The 3,614-nt window shown below is 50.5% G+C and overlaps 1 protein-coding gene across 1 annotated transcript in view; it reads right to left on the bottom strand.

Annotated features, from left to right (window-relative positions):
- The window catches only part of LOC112951368 (fibroblast growth factor 14-like), a 36,579-nt gene extending 36,289 nt beyond the window's left edge, over nt 1-290 (bottom strand). The window contains exon 1 of the mRNA XM_026044044.1: nt 98-290. Within this exon, the coding sequence (XP_025899829.1) occupies nt 98-290 (193 nt within the window). The remainder of the gene's footprint in view (nt 1-97) is intronic.
- Nucleotides 291-3,614: the final 3,324 nt, after the last annotated feature.

The raw sequence follows: 3,614 nt of genomic DNA, 5'->3' as shown, positions 1-3,614 counted from the left end.
AAAAAAAAAAAAAAAAAATCAAAATCCCCGGGGAAGCGCTGCTTTCTGGCCCGCGCCCCACAGGTTTCTCGCCACAGGTCGCCGCACCCGCACACACCTTGGCGCCGCAACCGCCGCTTCTTGAGGCCGAAGATGCGGACCTTGGAGAAGATGTCCACCAGGTTGCCGTTGCAGAGCCCGCGGTTCTTGCTGGGGCTGTTCCGCCTCCTGCTGGCCGAGGGCCGGTCCCAGTGCTGCTCCCGCGCCTGCCGCTTCTGCCGGATCAAGCCACTGGCGATGGCCGCGGCCATGGCTGCGCTCCGCTCCGCGCCGCGCCGCTCCGCACCCGCGGCCGGGCGCGCTCAGAGCCGCCGGGCGCCCATGGCGAGCGGGCGGCGGCTGCGGGGTGGCCGCATGGGCCGCCCTCCCCCCGACGCCGCGGGACACCCGCCCGCTGCGCTGGTGCGGGGCGAGGGCAGCGCCCGGCCCGGCCCGGCCCGGCGGCGTCGCCTCCTTGGCGCCCTTAGCAGCGCGCTCGGGCCGCCCGCTCTCCCGCCGCGGCCATCGGCGCGGCCGGCGCGGCTACCGCCGCTCGCGGGCGCCTGCCCGCCGACCGCCAAGTGCCTCGGAAAGCAGCAGCATCTGGAGAGAGAGCCGCGAGCTTCTCCTCGGGGAGAGCTGTAATCGCGGCGCCTCGGTCCCACCCCGCGCCTGCCTCCCCCTGCACACACACACACACACACACACACACTCGCGCGCGCACACGCGCGCACACACACAGGCACCGCGGCTGCTTTTGTGCCCTCCCGAGACGAGGGGTGGCCGGAGGGAAAGGGGTGGAGGGAAGGCAGAAAGGCAGGAGAGCAGAGGCGAGCAGCAAGGCGGGTGGTGGGGCGGTGAGGGCGGGGGAGAGGATTGATGCTATTTTCCGACGGGAAAGAGCGAGCTCGCAGCGGATCCACCACCTGCAGTCTCTGCTCTCCCTTAGGCGTCCGGACTGGGACCGCCTTGTGTGGGGCTCCCTCCCCACGCGGGATGAAAGCGCCAGGCGCTGCCGGAGGACCACACGGCCACACTCACGCCCTCACACATACCCCGACACCCTCACACACCCCTCCACCCTCTCCCCGCTGCCTCAGCTAGGTGCGAGCGCAGAGAGGTGCAGGGGCGACCCCCGGGAACCCCCCTCCCTCTCTCTTCCCGCTACCGCCTGCTGAAGCAGCGACCTGAAAAGGGGACAGCGGGCAAAGCAGGGAATAATGGGCTCCCTCCGYGCTGTGCCCGAGGAAGGGAAGTCCAGGAGGACAGGGCAGGGAAGGCAAGGCAGGAGAGAGCCCGCCCCGGCGGGCAGCAGGGCTTGACCAGGAACGAATGCCCGAGGTTTCAGGAAGACTGAGTTTATTCCACAGGGCACCCGCAAGCAACCACGGGGAGAGGCTGTAGATTTATTTATTGATCGTCACCACAGCGTAAAGTTATTTCTTAATGCTTTACACAGACTACAGCCTGGAGTCCTAGAGCAGACACGAACCAGGTTTGCTAGACACAGCTTGCCCAATGAAGCTCTGCCCCAAGGAGTTCCCAAAACAGTGCAGATAACAAATACCTCATGAGATACTGTGCAACAAAGTCTTCTCTTCTGCTTTTTTTTTTTTTTTTTTTTTTTTTTAAGAGGGATCTTTTTTTTTTTTTTCTTTTTCTTGTGAGGCATCTCATAGATAAAGGTTGATAAGCTGATCTTTTGGGGAGGTTACTTTCTGCCAGTCTAATGACAGAACCTACTGAAGCTGTACAACTAGAAGCTAGGAAAGGAAGCCCGCAGCAAAATAGAGGTTATTTAGAGTTATCCTATGGGATTCTGTTAGTACTCACACAGTTTTCAGAAATTTCTCATTAGACTACTATTCCTGAAAACAGGTTTTGAAGTGTAGATATTCATCCAGAATAATTCACTACTTCACTGTACAAAAACCAGTAGGTATTGCTATGTTCTTGTTGGAGTAGATGCTTCAGCATTTCCGACATTGACCATTATTTCTCTAAATCTTTTAAGCAACTACGAGCTATTTTTATCCAAAAGGCAAAAGTGTGTGCAGGGATCTCCCTTATACAGGGATTTTGTATTAATAGTAGATGAACTAGGAGCAGAATATGCACAATCGGATCTGGATAATACATTTTAATTCCATTTAAAAGTGTCTATAAAGAGATTGAGCAAAAACACTCACACTGGATTTTCTCTCTGGCAATGTTAACAGCAGCAATTTGCGTACAATTGTCACAATTGGTTTAACCAAAGAAATTAGATAGAGAAGGTTTTAATTATTATTGTTATTATTTAAATTTCACTGGGGAAGCTTGCACTCTGCTTCCCAGAGGTGGGCAAGACGGAGAGTGCTTTTTCTAGGTGGGTCCCAAGGGATGCAGGCGCCGCCTGTCCATAGGGCACCACCTTCAGCACCAGGGACAGCGGCGGGTGAGGGTCGCAGGGCCATCCGGGTGTCCMGCTCCCACTGGCCCTGGGCTCCACACGAAGCAGGCAAGGAGGGAGGGTGGGGTGAAAAGAAGCCCACCCACCCATGACCTTTAAATCTCAGAGGGAGGCGATGGCCCTGATTATTGTACCAGAAACTCTTTATGGGAAGACGTAGAATCCATGCTCCCATTGCTGGAAGGGCCTCTCTGTTCTTGCCACTCTGTACTATCTACTGTTGCTGTTCTCCCCAAATTTCCTTCAAATATTGGACATCCCTCACTGCCATCATGGCCATTTCATCAATGGTATGATGGTCCAGCAAAAGGACCAACTAGAGGAAATAGGGAAGAGGGAAGGTGATGGGCMGCATGCCTGTAGTCAAGAGAAAATGTGTTTCTTACTCCAGAAATCAAAAACAAAAGATTTCTACTTGCATCTCAGAAATGCAGAGTAGTTGTTTACAGCTTGAGGTTCTCCAAAGAAAACTCAAGAGAGCCATCTGCTGTCTTAACCTGTGATAAAATGTGCRCAATTCCAGTGAAAGTGAAGGTTTTGCTAGCAGATAAATTGCAGAAGTATGAACATACCAGCTATCTTATGGACTAGTAACTGCAGAAGATAATGCATTTAGGATAAATGGGAGTATCATAGCTATAACATTTACTACATTAAAATACRATTTTATTTCTGATTAACAGAATTGTGGATACACAAACAAATGAATAAAAGCTAAACTTGGAGGGAAAAGAGATTTTCAGAACTATCTATTTTCCCATCTGTTCATTTCTAATTACTAATTCATGATTATTTTAATGAGCTTTCTAAAACACATTTTACAATCTTTAAAAGTATTTGTTTTAATGACTTTCAAAGAAAAACATTCACCAGACAAAAAAAAAAAAAAAGAGTATATATTTGTTTTACTACATAGCTGGTGTATTAAACATTATTTCTTAAATTCATTTTGAGTTATATTGCTGGGAACTAAACATACTTCATTCCATCTAATTTAAAAGCTTAGGTACAATAGGGGAAATATATACTGTTCATATTTTTGTATATTCAGGTATTAACAATACGTCAAATGTTATTTAAAGGGTTTCTGTTTTGAAAAAAAGTGATTCTATACCTTATATTCTGCCCTAACCTACGTTCATAT

Source organism: Nothoprocta perdicaria, unplaced genomic scaffold (genome assembly GCF_003342845.1).
Source record: "Nothoprocta perdicaria isolate Ctin4 unplaced genomic scaffold, notPer1 scaffold_348, whole genome shotgun sequence".
Classification (NCBI taxonomy): Eukaryota; Metazoa; Chordata; class Aves; order Tinamiformes; family Tinamidae; genus Nothoprocta; species Nothoprocta perdicaria.
This window is presented reverse-complemented; position numbering and strand designations above follow the sequence as displayed.